The 17,157-nt window shown below is 47.6% G+C and overlaps 5 protein-coding genes and 1 non-coding gene across 6 annotated transcripts; 4 read left to right on the top strand and 2 right to left on the bottom strand.

Annotated features, from left to right (window-relative positions):
• Positions 1 to 100: 100 nt before the first annotated feature.
• Positions 101 to 493, top strand: BDP81DRAFT_398321 (uncharacterized protein; the record flags this gene model as incomplete). Its single annotated transcript, XM_060588442.1, has 1 exon — positions 101 to 493. One exon carries the CDS (start codon positions 101 to 103, stop codon positions 491 to 493), a length of 393 nt encoding a protein of 130 aa, XP_060440679.1.
• A 278-nt stretch (positions 494 to 771) lies between these two features.
• Positions 772 to 858, top strand: BDP81DRAFT_t294. Its single transcript has one exon. It is a non-coding gene; the product is annotated as a tRNA-Gly (tRNA).
• A 2,987-nt stretch (positions 859 to 3,845) lies between these two features.
• On the top strand, positions 3,846 to 4,477 carry BDP81DRAFT_398319 (uncharacterized protein; the record flags this gene model as incomplete). The annotated part of the gene is made up of 4 exons (XM_060588441.1): positions 3,846 to 4,059; positions 4,133 to 4,208; positions 4,274 to 4,365; positions 4,455 to 4,477. The coding sequence occupies 4 exons, from the start codon at positions 3,846 to 3,848 to the stop codon at positions 4,475 to 4,477; spliced, it is 405 nt and encodes a 134-aa protein (XP_060440678.1).
• Positions 4,478 to 6,909: 2,432 nt separating this feature from the next.
• BDP81DRAFT_398318 (glycoside hydrolase superfamily) lies at positions 6,910 to 8,355 on the bottom strand (the record flags this gene model as incomplete). The annotated part of the gene is made up of 1 exon (XM_060588440.1): positions 6,910 to 8,355. One exon carries the CDS (start codon positions 8,353 to 8,355, stop codon positions 6,910 to 6,912), a length of 1,446 nt encoding a protein of 481 aa, XP_060440677.1.
• Positions 8,356 to 12,849: 4,494 nt separating this feature from the next.
• Positions 12,850 to 13,764, bottom strand: BDP81DRAFT_382457 (uncharacterized protein; the record flags this gene model as incomplete). The annotated part of the gene is made up of 1 exon (XM_060586906.1): positions 12,850 to 13,764. One exon carries the CDS (start codon positions 13,762 to 13,764, stop codon positions 12,850 to 12,852), a length of 915 nt encoding a protein of 304 aa, XP_060440676.1.
• A 2,698-nt stretch (positions 13,765 to 16,462) lies between these two features.
• On the top strand, positions 16,463 to 17,048 carry BDP81DRAFT_500612 (uncharacterized protein; the record flags this gene model as incomplete). The annotated part of the gene is made up of 2 exons (XM_060595518.1): positions 16,463 to 16,921; positions 16,978 to 17,048. The coding sequence occupies 2 exons, from the start codon at positions 16,463 to 16,465 to the stop codon at positions 17,020 to 17,022; spliced, it is 504 nt and encodes a 167-aa protein (XP_060440675.1). The 3' UTR covers positions 17,023 to 17,048.
• Between the last annotated feature and the right edge of the window lie 109 nt (positions 17,049 to 17,157).

The following is a 17,157-nucleotide window of genomic DNA, read 5'->3' as shown; positions in this document are numbered from 1 at the left end:
CACCCTCAACCAACTCGTCAAATCTCAATCAAGACTTGCGTGCGACATCCGACATATTTGCACTGTACAGCCCCGCACCGACCCGAAAATTACCAAAACAATGGGCGACGACAATGCTAAGTGGGAGCTCTCGAAGCCGGCCTCGTCGACCTGGGACGAGGCGCGGATCATCCCCGCGGACGGATGGGAACGCATGAAGAAGGGATTGACGCCGCAGGATATGGACGACCGCTGGGTCATTCGCCAACTCGAGAAGGACGGCGAGGAGAGTGTTGTCTTTGCCCGGAGTTGGACTCAGTACACACTGGGCAAGATCACGGTCGAGCCCGCAGGAGATGATGGCAAGAGCCGTCGGATAACCAAGTTTACATGGGAGACGGACAAGGAGCGATGGATTGTTCAGGACGCGGAGACTGAGGCGAAGGACCTGGTCGTGAGGTTCTCGAAGGGTGTTTTCCAGGTTGACTTGGCGGATAAGCCGCCCTCTGAGTAGGACGATAGTCCAAACAGAACATAGACCTCATGAGTAGCCGGCATGCTTGGCTGGAATCCCACGAATCAAAGTCTCTTTGACCCAGTTTTCGCTCTTTACAAACCCATCCTCAAGTTGACAAAGCTTGATGTCTCGTTGCATAAGGTACCCACGGGTTTCCATCCAAAGTCCGTGCTGTGGGCCCACGACAAAGACACGGATGCGGGGCTGCTTAGCAACATAAGTGTCCTTTTGTCTCTACCGACCACAATCCCGGTGTTTCCCGAACACCAACATCCGCATCTGTAGTGTAGTGGTTATCATCCTTGCCTTCCATTCTAACACCTGGTTAGCAAGGGACCCGGTTTCGATTACCGGCGGATGCATCACGCGGATGATATTCCTTTTGCTTCTTGCTCACATTCTTAAGTCTGTTGTTGAGCGGTTTAAAGACCCTCACAGATCGCCCACATCGACAGTCTGTGTCTGCATATAGGCATAATTCATTACATACACATGCATCCGCTCGATCCTTTTCTTTGCACAATGTCACGAAATAGGGATAGCATCAGCACTCTGTAATCAGCCCATGACGTGCGTTATCACGTGATTCTCTCATTTGTTCCTAGCGCCTTTCCTTGCCTGATTCTATTTGGGTTAATAAGCCACTTTTACCACACTTCATATGCCCATTGCTGCGTGCCATAACTCGTGACACACAACATTTATGAGAATAGCGCTGTCAAAGAGTAATGAAGCTGCCCGATGTTGGAAATCGGTTGGAAATCGGCTCTTTTTAATATCGGAAAATTGTAGAGCTTAATCACTTGATGGGAAGACTAAGTAATTTTCATCCCCTGGTTCTTGAAATGAGGCTGTTGGAACAGCAAAGGCTGATAAGGAGTAATAGGCAGGTACCATGGGCTGGCTGGCACCTGCCCTGGGCGAAGTGGGACAACTGGCTTAGTCATCACGGCCGGATAAAGGTGGGGCAACCACACAGGCCGTCACTACCTACTTCGACCGACTCCTGCCTACAATGTAAGATAGAAGAACAACAAGAAGAACAAGCAATAGGATCACCAACAGACGAGTGATAATTGATTGCTACCACTATTTGTCATCCCATCGAGTGCCAATTGACAACAGGTACATTATGCCCAGTTTTGACCCACTTTTGCCCCCTCACCGCGGGAATACATGACGGTACGTCATCAACCCCTATATTTTTCCAGCTGCGTTCACCACCACAACTAACATTTCTACAGATGGGCAACTGTCGCGATGTCCTCAAGCGACTCTGATGCGTCTGATTCGTCAGCGCTTTCACATATCACCGTCGCAGTACTTCCCGAAGACCTTGATAGCGCCTGTACAGCTCAATGTAGGCCCGAGAGGTGTGATAACGCAACTGTACGCCCACACGAATCGCCTCCGCTAGAAAGGGGCACAGCGGGCCAATTCAACCCCCTCGACGTGCCCTACCGCGCCGCAACAGTACGGGGTCTATCTACTACCCCTTTAGAGCTTTTTCAGCAGTATGTGCCTTTGAGGCTGGTTGAATCGTGGGTACAGTGGACCAATGAAGCCGCAGTACGAGGCCCTGTTCAACAACACTCACGATCCCACAGAAAAAAGACGAGGTCAGGGTGCCTGCAGTGTGGAGTAGCGCTTTGTAACTCGGATGATTGCTGGTACCTCTTTCATAGTCAGAGTATATAGACAACAGAAGTATCCATAATCTAGGCTTTTTGGTTGGCTAGAAGAAGTCTTGGCTGTCTCCTGAGTGGTCAGTTCCCCTCAAGGGCATGTACCTGTTGCCAATTGGCACTCGATGGGATACGACCCCGTGAACCAACAGAGGCTAACAGAGCGAGGTCTCACACGTTTACTTTGACCTGATTTTATGTGCTTACCCTTTCAATCGCCTCAATTTGCTCAAATATGGTGAGGCAAGTTGAGTAATGTACTTAGCTGCAGGACTTGGCCAAAACAAGATTTTCGGTAAGCAGCCGAGTCCATACGCGGTGGTGTTACCCTGCAGGTGAGAGAAGCAGGCTGGCAGCATCTGGGCCTCCGACTCGTGATCTTTGCCATTTCGAGTCCATCTTGGCCTCTCGGCCGGCTTCGGCGGTCATCGACGCATATACGGGCCCACTAATACAACGAGATGCGGCCGCAGGAATAAAAGACTAAACCCACTGGCCTATATCCGTCAATTTCCGCCCGTCTCTGACTTTGGTCTTCGGATCTGAAGTCCATCGTCCCGTGCCGGGTAGTAGAGTTGCATGCGCGGTCTTCGGATCTGAAGTCCATCGTCCCGTGCCGGGTAGTAGAGTTGCATGCGCGGGCGGCGGCACGGATAGACCGACCTTCCCGAAGGAGTGAAGGTCACAGTGCTTATGATCCGTTATTCTCGCCCTGCATGGGTGAGAGGGGATGAGAGAAAAGTTGTCATCACACGTGCTGAGATAGCTTGTTTTTAATGTGAATTAATGTTGCAGTTTCACCTCTTTTTGGAATATTGTTCAATGTGATATCCAACTAGGCATCCAATCAAGACCAGCTCCTTCCCGAAAGGCTTGCTCTGATGATTCTCGTCGGAGGCAACAAAGGTCTCGCCGAAACACGTATGCTTTTTTGTAAGCGTTTTGTCTGGCTCTTGACTCCGCCGTCACCGTACCCCAGCATGGGCTTCAAGTCTAATATTTCCTACAGTTTCTTTCGGTGTTCACAAGGCTGTAAGAGATAGTCTCAAGGATTTGAAGGTCTACCAACTTGGGACTGGGGCAAAATGAGACCTTCTATTACGACCAAAATAAAACTTGACCTGAGATTAGACGGCAAAGTATGTGCTCGTATTTCGCGGGGCTTGAGGCAAAGACTGGTAAATCACAACACTTATGGCGGGGTTACCTAGAGTTAGAAGGGCGACAAGATTGTAAGCAGGTTATACAGAAGTCCCATACAACGACTCCATCCATAGCATGATTGATCATGCGGGTTTCCAAATATTGAATGCAAGTCAGCGCGAGGGTTGTAGCCGGAGTCTAGAAAGGATACTGTTCAAGACCTGAGATGCAAGTCAGCACCGACGTTGCCGCTGGTGTCAATATTCATGATGCGAAATGAATGGAGAAGCTTCAGGATAGTCAGTCTAGGCCTGAGCTTGAGTGTCATGGAATGTCATGATAGGTTTGGGAGAAACTACAAGGTGTAGATAGGGCATATTGAGGTGTATATAAAGATATCTGTGTCACGCCCGTTTTGCCAAACTGTCTATTAATTTTCAACTAACATCTCCAGCTACTCAGGCTCTACATTATCGTTCCCACTGCCTATCATCAAAGTCATCGACATATTCAGAGCCAAAATGCAGTCAATCCTCACAATCGCCACCTTGGTCAGCGCCGCCTTCGCCGGCGTGATCAACCGAGCCGAAGATGATGGACCAGTCAACATCCCCGTCGACAGCGTTGACAACCCCACAGGGGACACGATCCAGGCCATCACGCACTTGTATATCTGCTCCGATGCCAACTTCTCCGGCCGCTGCCAGAACCTGGAATCCAACACTGGTCAATGCTGTAAGTTTTACCCAAGGCGATGCCATGACGGGGAAATTGGAATGAGATCCTCTCCTAACATTGCTCCGTCTAGACAACTTGTACAACGGCTTCAACGATGTTGTTTCGTCGCTTGGACCTGATGCCGGAACATCTTGCACCATCTGGGAGTCAGTCTATTCCAATGTTGCAAGTGCTTATTGCAGTCTCGAACTAATCGCTAACGCATGAGCAGGGATGGTGGGTGCACAGGAGCCTCCATCGTCAACATTGTCAGCCCTGGCATCTACAACCTTGCCGACTCCATCTGGAACTTCAACGACAAGAGTAAGTGTCCACGACTTTTTATAATATCACTCAGTATTAGAGAAAACCCCTTTTTTACTCAGATTGCTAACTATTGTCTCTCCTGCCAGTGAGCTCCTACAGATGCGTTTAGGCCCATCCAACACCGTCCACGGGCGATCCACAACTACGCCCTCCGTTCAACAGAGGAAGTGCACGTAATGGCTCCGTCCAACGTTCAGTGGCATGAAAAAATCAATAGATGACGCATTGCAGTTACTGCAATATTGTCTTCTCACGGTAGAGAGTTTGAGGGGCAAATAGGGATAAGCGATAACGACTACGCCTTGACATGTATTTACTGTTTGTATGAAGTCATCTACGTTATTGTCTGCTAAACGTATCATCAAATGTTCGACCCTGCGATCTTTGTGGTAACTATGCCGAGTATGATGCTAATAATGCATCGCAAGTTCGCGATTAAAGTACATGTATCAACGGCTTGGAGCCCGGTTTGTGACCGAGAACCCGCACACCTTCAACCAAGTTCCCGTATAAGTGACAAGGAAAAATATTATACCTCTACAAATCAGTAGAAAAGACAGATATCATACAGTTGTAACAATGTCATGCTCGTAGATGAACCCAGGTCAAGAAGGTGGGTCAAGGTTCGCCGGACGACAGGCACTTGAGCATTGAGTTTCTGAGCCCATGCATCAAGACCACGAGGTAAATCACGACTGGGCAGAATGTCATTTCTCATATGTATTGATAGATTGTGTAGAAAACCGAATCGTAAACTCCTGAGCGCGTGCAACTTCTCAATCCGGTGTGGTACTCCGATCGGCCGCTGGCCATGACTACGCTACACCGTTGCTGAGACTGGGCTCACCATGTTAGAGTTCACTCCCCTCTATGTCCCGAGTAAATCAACGTGTATTCGGGCCTCTGTTCGAGCATCTCCATAAAGAGGAATTGAGTCAGTAATTGAAGGACATCAAAAGTTGAACCCTAGCGCCACACGTGAACGTATTCCTTACAGCATTGGCATCCAAGGTCAAGGAAGTTCCCTCTAGGCTCGAGGGATCGGCATACCCCCCGATCGCCCTCCGGCGCCCGGGGTGCTGTTCAGGCACGGCCCAACACCAATCAACCGCTCCTGAGTTCCCCATGAACTTTCCAAGTCGGGTAGGTGGAGTAAAGGATTACCGAACCCCAGAGTTCGGGTTGAAGTTGTCTTGGAAGCAGGATTAACATCGGCTGTCGGAAATAACAGCTAGGAAACGAAAGAATTCGTGACCGCCATCTTGGAGCAAGATGCTTCTGGTGATATGGTTTTCCGGATTGGCATCTATTCCGCTTCGATTTGTCTGCTGTAGCGTTGATGTATCTGGTACTTGTGAATATCAATCAATGCCGTCGATAGACTCAACCTCTACCTGTGCAGCTGAAGTTTCGCTTTTATAAGTTAAGTATTCAAACTTCAACAATGCTCGTATCTGACCAACGGGCAGATGGAAGTCAAGACGAAAGACACAAAGGTCCCAGTCATGTGATAAAAGGATTTCCACAGAGACGTCGGTGGCTGAAAGTCTAACTCTAGAAAGTTGACGAAAAATGACAACCCGGATCGCCGCCCGGGGAGTAAAATCCCTTCACCCCCTTCCCATCCGCCACAAAGTAGAACGCGGAATCGCAAAACTCCAAGCCATGTCACTCTTTTGAAAATCACCACAATGCATCTACCTAAGCTCCTGTTAACCACACTCCTCCTCGGCCTGGGGGCCACCGCTGCCGTCTCTATCGAAGACGTCGCAGACATCCCAGACGCCGGAATGGCAAAACCACCTGCTCACATCCCAGAGAAGCCATGGATGATATGGGGTGTAAGAAACCACCAACCATACTCTCCCAAAGCCCAAGAAACCAAGAACATAGTGAGAGCTAATAATCGTGTAGATGTGCGCCGTGGCATCGAACCAATGCATCATCCACGGGCCCCATGGTGAGCGCAGATATCAGTGCAAGAACTTTGTTCGTGGCCCATTCAATTTGTCCCCGCAATTCTTAAAAGGGAGAGAGAGACAACTAATGGTTCGCCGTGTATGTAGTGTACGAGAGATGGGGGTACATGTCGTGGACAGTACACGTCAAGACCGCGCATCAAGACTAGGTCCCACTGCAACTGAGCGCCATTGGGATCTGATCTTGTGCCTTTCTTGACCTTGGGCCCGACCGGCGGCATCCCATTTCGAGTGTCGTTGGCTTACACCTACATGTATATGCCGGATACATGAGAAGACTCGATGCGACCATTAGAGATCAATGAGCGACTTTTGGAACACTCGTGATATCGGACAAGGAAGTCAAGGTTGTCATTGTCGACATATGCCAGCATTGGGGTGGACCAAAATATGGGTTGAGCCTCAATTGCCCTTGCCTAGCAAAAGATCTTACAGAAATTGCTTGTGGTTATGGAGGAAATGGGTGTTTGAGTACGATTCCGTTATTTACTGTCAACTCGAATGAACTTTGCTTTCATGTGTGCTAGGAAAAAAACATCGCAAACAGAACCATCAAGCCGCATCACAACTTGACATTCGGAATCTCGAATGTCTGCACCATCTTGGTCTCAAAGTAGCTCCAGAACTTAGTCCCGCTGATGGTGGTGTCGGTCGCCTGCACGTAGCGATCACCAGTTCCAATCTGCGTCCTCCACCGCGTAACCGTAGCTCCGTTCGTCGATGCCTGCGAAAAGCCGCTGAGGTCAAAGTTGAGGTATTGCGCCGCGCCCCAGTTGACAGCAACGATGATGAGCTTCGAGTTAGCAGCATCATAAGCCGCGACAACGTTATCCGAGCCGCCGTCCAGAATACGCATGCCCTCGCGGATGTGACGAGCGAACTGTGCAAAGACGAAATACTTCTGGTTCGCTGAGCCCAGCGTGCCGGCCTCATTGTCCGCGTCAATGACACCCCAGCCGCCGCCATCAAGGACCTGCCAGTATACCCATCCGGTAGGCTTCAACCACCGGAAGTCGAGAATCATGTTGCTCGCTAGCCTCTCGCCCGTCGCGTCGCTCTCGCTGTACTCGCTGTTCCAGAGACGGAGAGCGCGCGCCGAGGCGAGGGAGTAGACATTGTCGCGGGCGCCGCTGGCATACTGGTATCCGTGGACGTTGATTCGCGCGACGTTCTTGAGGGCGGCGTCGCCGAGGTTCTGGAGCGTGGTGACTGCCTGGTCGTAGTAGGACTCGTCCGAAGCGGCAATGGACATGGTTGTGAGGCCGCGATTGTCGAGCTCGGTGCGGAGGTAGTTGATGATTGTCGCCTGCGTGGCGACATCAATGTGGCAACCTTCCTGCGTGCCGTCTGCCTTCCACCAGTTCGCGGTGGGCTCGTTAAAGGGCTCGACGGTCTCGAAGGTGATGCCCCAATTGTCCTTCGCGTACTTGGCAATGCTGGCCATGTACATAGCGTGCTGCTGGAGGTTCCACGACTGGATGTTCTCGCTGCCGTCGGCGGAACCCGAGGGGTTGTGGTTCTTGGTTGCCCACCACATGGGTGAGTTGGAGAAGAGCTCGAAGCGATTTGCGCCGCGGCTCTTTGCCTTTTGCATCATGGTACGCTGGTTCACGTCAACATCCCACTTCCAGGCAGACGAGGCCGGGTCGGTGTTGGTGTAGTCGACCCAGTGCCCGTCAATCTGCCGGGATGCCATCATATTGGTCGAGACCACCATGCTCTCGCCGTTGATGCTGTTCGTGCTGCAGGCGCCGGCATTGTGACGGACAATGTTGAAGCCGAGACCAGGCAGGCTCGTGCCGCCGAAGGTCGTGGTATTGGTGGTGAAGAAGATGTCGGCGAGGTCATCGCGAGTCCCGAAGCGCTTTGCCCACCAGGCGAGAGAGGTTCCCCAGCCCTCCCAGGTCCCGCGGTTCGACTTGGCGTCGATGGTAGTTGTTGTGTCTGCTGCGGCGGGGGAGATGGAGGCCAGGCTCACGGCCACGGCGGCGAGGGTCTTGAAGTGCATGGCTGAAGAGATCTGAGAAGCCGGGGCCTGCAGGGACAAGTAATTCAGATGAAACCCCAAGACAGATTGTCTGCTTCTTATGTTCTCACGAAACTTACGCAGCCAAGTTCACCTCCTTCTCTCAAGTGAGATGACGGGAACAGGGGCGCTGACTCGAATGGTGGACCTCGTATATTAGAGTACCATCCTAAACGGGGATACGCGGGTCGGATGAGAGCTTCAGTCTCTTGAAAAGCGAAGCTAGAATAGCCCGAGCTATCGGTTCTATCAGTGGTGACTTAACCGGGCCATCGGTCGTTCGCCAAAACGGCGGTTGGGACGCTTCTAGGAAACCAAGCTCGGTCGGTTGGGTCCGGCACGGATGTGGCGTCGATGGTGGTTAAGGATCACGTAGAGTCTCGAGCTCGAGCTGTGCCCCGCAGTCTGAGCGAGGATGCGAGCGGTTCATTCCATGTTTAGAGTTAGATTAAGTCAACATACCCACTTCCTGGCCCCTGCCTGTTTCTGGCACCATAAAAACGATGGGATCACAACCCAACCTCCTCATTACTATTAACTATTGATCCTCAACCTCACCCACTACAATACAGCTGCCAAGCTTCACTAGGGCAATTAGACTCGCTGGATTCAACTATAATAACTTCTTTTTCACCTACTTCGATCTAAGCCCGCTATATATCCCTAACATTAGCGAACTTGTATTAAAATTAACTTTAATAATTTTTTAACTTACTTCTTTATTATAGTATTAATAATTTAAGCCCTTAAAAGGTCTAGTTACTAGTAGGTAGCTGCTAGTTATTAAGTGTTACGACCTAAACAGTTGGTCCTGTCATGGCGTAGCTATATAATGCAGAACAAGGGAAAATGATGCGGAGTCATCATTATCGAAGCTTTTGCTTTGTGCCACAGTTGGTTGCCATGACCTGCTCGTAACATTAAGCCTACTTTATAAAGCCTTTTCTTATCTTTTTAAATAATAGTTATTAAGTATTAATATTATTATTGAGTTAAGTATAACTAACTAGCTTAAGTTAATTAAAGTAGTTAATTAACTATTACAATATTTTTTTTTACCCTAACTAGTTAGTTTAGGGATAATAGGCTAGGTAGTAGAGGTAGATAATAATAAGGGGTTTATTAGGGGCTTAATTAGTTATAAAATATAGACCAGTCTACTTTTAACTACTTCTAATATTTAAGATTAATAGATTAGTAAGTCGAGCCTTTTAATAATAGGCTAAGAAGTTGTTGGAAAGGTAAATCTTTTATCTTATTATTTGCCTTATTATTCATATAAAGTAAGCATATTATATATCATATTAATCTATAAGAGCTATAAATCAATATAGATATTGGTTACGTAAGCAAGATTGGTTATGTAAGCTTACGTGAGCGAAAGAAGACACTGGAAGGTAATAGAATGCACTGGAATTTACTTGAAAGGTATTACGTATTACGATTACGCATTCACTTACGTATATGTTTATTAATTATAATATAATTAATAAGCAATGGAATATTCTAGTTGGAGGATCTTATGCCTATATAAGTGCATCTTTTTACCTACTTAGACCTTTCGTTAAGCAAGCAACTTCTCATATAGTAATCTAACTATATACTCTCTTTACATTTATTAACCTCTTTTATATACGCTTAACTACCTCTATATTCATATATTCTTGCTTCTATATGAATATTCACTATTTAATACTCTTGTATAAGAGTCTTATTACTTACCTCTTAAAGCTATCTTGCCAGAATTCTTAATATATTAATAGGGCATTTATTAAAGTTATTAGAAACTAGTTTAAGTTCTTTATTGTCTTTAATATTAAAGATATTAAACTAACGAATAGATAGAATATAAATGAGATTAGTATTTTTAAGAGTTAGAGAGTTAATAGACTAGTATTAAGTATAGTTAAAATGAAGTTTATTTATAAAAAATAACTTAGATCGAGAGTATAAGTGTCTATTATTAAGTATATCTTAGCCCTAAGTAGGGTTCTTTGTCCCCTTATTATTTTTAAGGGGAAGACTATTTAATAATAATAGTTTTTATTATATCTTAATTCTTATAATAGCTAGGAGTTTATAATAATAAATAATAGCTAAGTTAGACTATGAACTTAATGGTAATTAAATAATAATAAAAGGTCTTTATCTTTTAGATTATATTTAAGATTAAAGGAGAGGCTAGACTATTAATTATAAATAGGTATAGGAGTTATATAACGATAGAGTTTATATAAAATTACTATATTAATAATATTCATTTACTTTTCTTATTATTATACTCCTCATATATTTTCTAACCTCTCGACTAGTCTATCTTTAGCCTAGTTAAAGTAGCTTATTAAAAGGATCTCAATTACTTATTTTAATAGAACGATTTTACTATTATAAGTAAAAGAAACTTTTCTAGCACAATAGCTTTAAGAGGTAAGTAATAAGACTCTTATACAAGAGTATTAAATAGTGAATATTCATATAGAAGCAAGAATATATGAATATAGAGGTAGTTAAGCGTATATAAAAGAGGTTAATAAATGTAAAGAGAGTATATAGTTAGATTACTATATGAGAAGTTGCTTGCTTAACGAAAGGTCTAAGTAGGTAAAAAGATGCACTTATATAGGCATAAGATCCTTCAACTAGAATATTCCATTGCTTATTAATTATATTATAATTAATAAACATATACGTAAGTGAATGCGTAATCGTAATACGTAATACCTTTCAAGTAAATTCCAGTGCATTCTATTACCTTCCAGTGTCTTCTTTCGCTCACGTAAGCTTACATAACCAATCTTGCTTACGTAACCAATATCTATATTAATTTATAGCTCTTATAGATTAATATGATATATAATATGCTTACTTTATATGAATAATAAGGCAAATACTAAGGTAAAAGATTTATCTTTTCAACAAGAATCGATAAAACGACTTCTTTAAACCTTAATAATAAAGTTCCTCTTGATAAAGGTATAGATCTAGCCTTTTTTTAATAGCTACTTATCTCTAATAATAAGGAGGATTTGTTTTATAAATTCCTTTACCTATTAATATATGGCCTAGTAAAGCCTAAATACGAACCTATTCTACTAGCTTACTCTCTTAGTTAAGAGATAGCCTCTATAGATTAATAAAGGCCAGTTCCCTAGTCTAATTACCTTGGAGATATAGTTAGAGGGTTATTTATAGTATCCTATACTCTAATAAGGCTCTTTTTAACTCTTGCCGTTTGCAATATTCTCGAGAGCCTAACAAAGCTAATTTTCTGTCTATTAAGGCATTAGGTATTGAAGGAGGTATGTGCAAAAGATGAGTCTGTTTAGACGCGAATTGAAAATGTTGTGATAAAAGGAGGTTAGGGGTGGGCATGGTGTTGTGGTGGATTTTCGCGTTTTTGTGGGTGCCAGAAACAGGGGGGGGCCAGGAAGTGGGTATGTTGACTTATCAGCGACAACGTGGTGCCGGGATCCGACAGACAGTAGCGACAAATTGTCCGTGAATGGAAGGCCGATACGAGCCCGATTATGATCGCCAAGCTGTCTTCTACTACCGGATCGTTAGTCAAGAGTAAGATAGAATGGTGAAGGGGGTAGAAGGAAAACGAATCTGATTCAAGGCTGGCATGCCTGAAAATACTGTACAAGAATGCGCAAAACGATGAAAGCTATGGATACCAAACGTGTCCCCTGAGTATCCTGAGTCAAGACACCAGTCTAAGCCAGATGCATGGCCCGTCGTATCCCGTTTGCCAATTCATATTCCAACACATCATCATCATCATCATCCCCCGAAAGCCGCCAATGTCTAGCCCCAATCCTCCCCGCATATGCGACCCAATGTGCGTGCCTGGAAACCCCAAGCTCGGTAGAATGGTATGCTGCGCGGCCAGTCTAGACTGTTTAGTCTGGAGAACGCGGGGAAAAGTGCCATGCTGGATGGTAAGTTGGTAACATGCATCGAGAGGTGTCAGCGGCGCAACCCGCTGCCGCGTCTGCATTGGCGGAAGATCATGCAAGCGGCATTTGGTGCCTGGTCCGTCCGGCTCCGCGATCCGCGGACATGTCATTAGACTTCTTCCAAATTTAGTCGCAATTTGGGGTACATTTGGCCATGGATTAGCATTCGGGGGTAAGCGGGACAATCTGCATATACAATACGAATTAGCTGGGTTTTGAGCAAAGGTTTGTACGGAGTATTGACATACAGTCCGACGGCAAGTTTGCTAAGAAAGCAGATGACAGAATCGCAACTGTGCTTGATTACAAGCAATTGTGGTCGATGAGCTAAGAGCAAGCTTAGTCATGGTAAAGGCGCATCTGCTTTTGAGTTAGAAGAGGATAAAGCTTGTTCGAACAATCAACGCCAACTCACCTTTGCAACTTGGCGACTGTGTAATCATACCATGCCGCACATGGAGGTGGCATAAATGGAGCTTCTGTTCCCGGGCAAGAAAGCAGTAAACCGTCCAGACCATCAGTGTCGAGCTTTTCTCTTTCTCGTGGGCGTCTGAGGATCATCCAAACTCGATGCACACACGCCCGCTCTGGAGTTCTGCCCACTCGGCTTCCGGCCGATGACCTCCGGGCTAGTGGGAGATGTAAACACAATAGGCGTTTTGTTAATACCCCGCCGTCCAACAGTCGTAGGCGTCGAACTGCTCGGGGTTCCGAGAGCGATAGGCAAGCCGGATCCAGAAGGCGCAAAAGGTTTGTTGCAGGCCGCTGAGGCAGTGGGCATGCCTTCTCGCATTCTAGCTTCAAGCTCAACCTTTCTAGCAATCACCGCCTTGGCCCTGAGAGCGTGTTGCTCTTCCTCAAGCATCGCAAGTTGCATGAACAAGCGCTGAGTCTCAGCATAGAATGCATCCCTATCGGCCTCGGCTTTCTCGACAGCGGCAAGAAGCTCGGGAATCTTGTCAGCCGGATAGGGTGTCACCCGCGGCGGACGGCCATCCTCAAGAGCCTCGACATCTTCGATAGCCCGCACAAGACGAGCATTTGTCGCAGTGACACATTCGTCGAGAATTATCGGAGTGGCATTATCCTCACGTGTCAGGTCCCTGTATAGGACCAACATCTCCTTTATCTCGACTCCCTTCTTATTGTGGGCGACAATCAGATCGCGAAGCTGCTTAGACGCATCCTTGTGAGAAGTAAGCTTCGGCCCGTTGGGAGTGGCTTGGCTGCGCTCGCTAGCCGGCTTGGTAGGAGTTGAGGGAGCTGAGGAGGCACTAGATGAGCCTGTGAGGTCCACGTCGGGAGTCTTAGCTCGGCGAGCGCTGGACAAGTCAATCGGAATGGGAGTGTCGTTGAGGGGAGTACCTCCATCATCCGTCATGGTGTCTGTGGTGCCGCCGATGGTCGCTTCTGAAGGAGTGGCGGCCGACATGTTCTCGTCAGGTGCCCGAGGGCTGCGGTTTCTTGCCTTGGGTCTGGGATCCTTTTTGAGATCCACGGACTCTTCAGATACGTCGGTCTCGCTGTGGTCGGGAGAAGCTGGGTTCGAATTGTCTGCCTCGTAGTTGGCGTCCTGGACGGTGCGGTCTTTGGGCAAGGGGGAGGATAAAGATGGGAGAGGAAGCCTGCTGCGACCGGAACGAAGGCTGCCGCGAGGAGGAGATGAGGTATTGGATGATTTGGTGCCAAAATTGAGGGATGAGCGAAATTTTCGAGTGGCCAAAGGTGAAGTCGGCTGAAGGCTGGTGATGTTTTTACCGGCAGCAGGAGAGGCAGGAACGACTGGGGACCCACCACCTCCCATACTTCTGGTTCTGACCATCGCGGTGACAACTTCACCTGAAGGAAACAACAATCAGCTCAAGAACCGCACAATTCGAACCAAAAGAAAAAGCCAGCTCGAAAACGGTTCGAAGCCGTGGTGGAGGAAACTTACGATCCGGCGCCCCAATCTGTCGATGCGCCTTCAGTACTTTGCGTGTTGGCGATGGTGGCTTTTGTATATCGCGGGTGGCAAGAGACGCGTGTTGAAGAGAAGGAAGGTGAAAACAGCAAACAGAGGTTGGAACAGAAGAGGTTTCGACAGGTTCTCGTTGGAATATTCGAGGTCCTTGAGCGGGATGAAGACTCCCCTCCCCGTCCTGGGCCTTCGAGGCTGGGCATTGCGTCTTGAGTCTCATTCTCAATCAGCATGACGCTGGACGACGGTGAAGGCAGTGAGTGGGCAGTGAGTTGGGCAAAGACTGCCTCCTACTCTTGCTCACGAGGCATTCCGAAAAGCTCTTGTTCGAAATCATCTTCCCCAACAAACGCACCACGAATATCAACAAATCTCAAAGAAGCCAGGTACGTTCCCTTTCTCATTGTTCATTCAATCAAAGGCGAGCCACTAACTACCAACCAGTGTCACAATGGATCTTACCAGCCTCGAAAAGGTATTACTCTATATTATACCGACACCATGGCGGCTGCCACTGGCCTAGCTCGGGGAGAGATGATGCGACGCCTAATGATTACCAACGAAGACGAGCTCCGGTCTGAGCTGCCTACTCAAAAGCATACTCAAAACGAACATATCATTCACGAATACTCCCGAGAAGGTCTTATATTTTGCGAAGACAATTCAAGTCGTGGCCTAGGCTCAGAATTCAGAACAAATCTTGAACACAATTAGCCCGGGTAAGATGACTCCTGTCTGCAATATCATTACGGAAACCGGGGTCCTAAATATTCATGTAGCTCGACAACTTGAAGCCATAACGCTGCCGCCCTAGCTAATCTATATGCAAGCATGAGCAGGTATCACAGCGCCTACCAAGACCTCTGAGGCCAATGGAGAAACCATATACCGAGCGTCATCGATCAAGACGTGGAGTGGATCACGCAAAGACTCCCGCTGTCATATTTATAACATAACAGACTCCCAGGTTCTGCGGCACCATAGTCAACCTTGAACCGACAGGGCATCAAAATATGGCCTCACCAAGACCCGCTACACAGCACGAAGCCAGTCTTTTCTCCAAAGCCAGTCGCTCTGTCTCGTTCTCATTAATCTTTTCTATTTATTTGTTCATAATTGTGCATATCAAACGGTGGAAGACTGGCTTCGGGAAATACGTCATAGACTCAATTAAGCCTTGTCTTGGTCGTACAGCAACTCGGAAGTTTGCAGCATGATCATGGATGGCTGCCCATGGTCGCGACGGGCCCAGTAGGAATCCCTTCACCTTACAACCTTGAGGCCGGACCGACCTATGATCCCAACTCTGCCGGACTTGAACACATCCGTCGCCGAAGGCATATACGGCTTCTTCGGACTTCAGAGACTGTTGCGATTATGGTGCCTGCTGACGAGGATCCTAACTACAGGGAGAATCAAAAGAATACCTTTCAAATCTAAATTCAAATCTGGGTTCAAATCTGGATAGCATGCTGCACTTCCCTTAACCTGATACCAAAGACGACAACCACACTACCTAAGCTCTCCTACAATGGGTGCTCTCCGGGACTTTGGCTTTGAACCCAAACTGCGCAGTGACATTTCAGAGCCTCACCTTCCCCGGGCCGGACTTTGAAAGACTGGGAAATTTCTGTATATTTCGCTTCACCTAAGCATCTAGCGATTGACCGGTTCCTACATGGAGCTGAATAGTCTGCATACACCCCGGGCCTTGTGAACCCTATGAAACAGTAGGGCCTCAAAGCAGATGGTGACGCCGAAAGAGACTAGGACAATGGCGAAGTAGCCATCGTCCTTACTTACTTGAAGCCACAGCCAGGCAGTCTGGGGGTCGTCCTGGTTCAAGCACCGCGTACTGGGCGCACTTCAAGGGAATTGAAGACAAGGCCTTACAGCAATTAGGTCGCTCCTTCCCTCCCTCACCCTTCCTTGGAAGTATGTGCTGCTCTTCCCGTCTCAGAACTCCGAACCAAAGCTTTTACAAACACACCATCCAACCCAACTCCTAGTAACGGAGTTCTCACTTTCAAGAAAGCAAAACTTCACTACCTCCACAAGCAATCACATCTCACCTTTGGGTTGTATCAAGCTCGAACCTACGCGTAAGTCTGGGCCCTGATCCGTCAGAATCTTACACTCTTATTCGTTCCGAGCTAATGATCACCGTAGAATGGCACCCTCCCTTGAACAAAGGGTCATTGAGGCACTCGAGGAGTGCTCCACCGACACAGACACCCATTTCGACGAAGTCTTGCGCGTCGCGCTGAAGGTTACCCAAAAGATGCTAGAACAAGCTGATCCCACCGAAACCGCTGCGCCATTTGCCTCAGCTGTAACACCGGGCCGTCCCGTCGCTCAGAGTGCTCTCCTAGCCTTTGTCTCAGCTCCCGAGGCTGCTCCTGCTCAAGCGACCGCTTCAGTCGCTCCTGCCAGCACCGGTATGGCTGCTGCCTGTCGAGTCCTACGAGCTGCGCTTCCCTTGGCGATGGCATCTGCCCGCAAGCAGGCTGCCCGCGATAGCGTTTCGCCGACTCCTACAGTTGGCGAGAGAGATGATGACAGGGATGAGTTCGTCTGCGAGTTCGCTGGCTGTGGTCGCTCGTATGAGCACAAGGGCTCTCGCACTCGTGTACGTTTCTCGTGTTTTGAGACCAATGACAACTTTGCTGACTTTCTTCGGTACAGCATTACAAGGTCAACCATGGCGGTCGGCGTCCTAGATCTAGTTAAGAGACTCGTCCGACCTTGGAATGAGGGGTGGTCTACAATTTCAGTGTTCGTTTAGGAGAAGGTCTCGTTGCATGGAGACCTCGAGTGGTAAGTACGCTCTAAAATGTCACTCAAGTCCGAGAACTGACTCTAATT

The sequence above is a fragment of the Colletotrichum phormii genome, assembly GCF_030913505.1.
Source record: "Colletotrichum phormii strain CBS 102054 chromosome Unknown BDP81scaffold_23, whole genome shotgun sequence".
NCBI lineage: Eukaryota > Fungi > Ascomycota > Sordariomycetes > Glomerellales > Glomerellaceae > Colletotrichum > Colletotrichum phormii.
Note: the sequence above shows the minus strand (reverse complement) of the source record. Positions and strands in the feature narration are given on the sequence as shown.